Source organism: Emiliania huxleyi (genome assembly GCF_000372725.1).
Source record: "Emiliania huxleyi CCMP1516 unplaced genomic scaffold EMIHUscaffold_66, whole genome shotgun sequence".
NCBI lineage: Eukaryota > Haptophyta > Isochrysidales > Noelaerhabdaceae > Emiliania > Emiliania huxleyi.
In genome coordinates this window covers 340,064-340,340 of record NW_005197053.1, presented here as the reverse complement: position 1 = coordinate 340,340, position 277 = coordinate 340,064, and the positions used below count along the sequence as shown (strand labels likewise).

General features: G+C 72.9%; 1 protein-coding gene across 1 annotated transcript in view; it reads right to left on the bottom strand.

The window, feature by feature from the left end:
• Positions 1–140: 140 nt before the first annotated feature.
• Positions 141–277, bottom strand: part of EMIHUDRAFT_465247 (hypothetical protein) — a gene marked incomplete at its 3' end in the record, with an annotated part of 3,040 nt that continues 2,903 nt past the window's right edge. The window contains exon 5 of the mRNA XM_005762848.1: positions 141–167. Coding sequence (XP_005762905.1) covers positions 141–167 — 27 coding nt within the window. The remainder of the gene's footprint in view (positions 168–277) is intronic.

The following is a 277-nucleotide window of genomic DNA, read 5'->3' as shown; positions in this document are numbered from 1 at the left end:
ACGCGGGGAGACGGCCTTAAAAGCGGGGGGGGGGGGGGGCGAGGCTCGCGGCTCTTCTTCCCTCCTCGAATCCCCCCTCCACCCCTCCACCCCACCCCTAACCCCCTCCCCTGCCCTCCCCTCCCCCCGTGCCTCCCCCCTCACGCCTCCAGCTTCGGCCGCTTTGCCTACAGCCGAGAGACCGCCGAGAGATCGCGCCGGGAGACCGCCCGAGAGACCGCGCTCCGCCTCTCGGCTGCTGCGGCCTCGCGAGTGTCGACGATCCCCTCGACTGTCC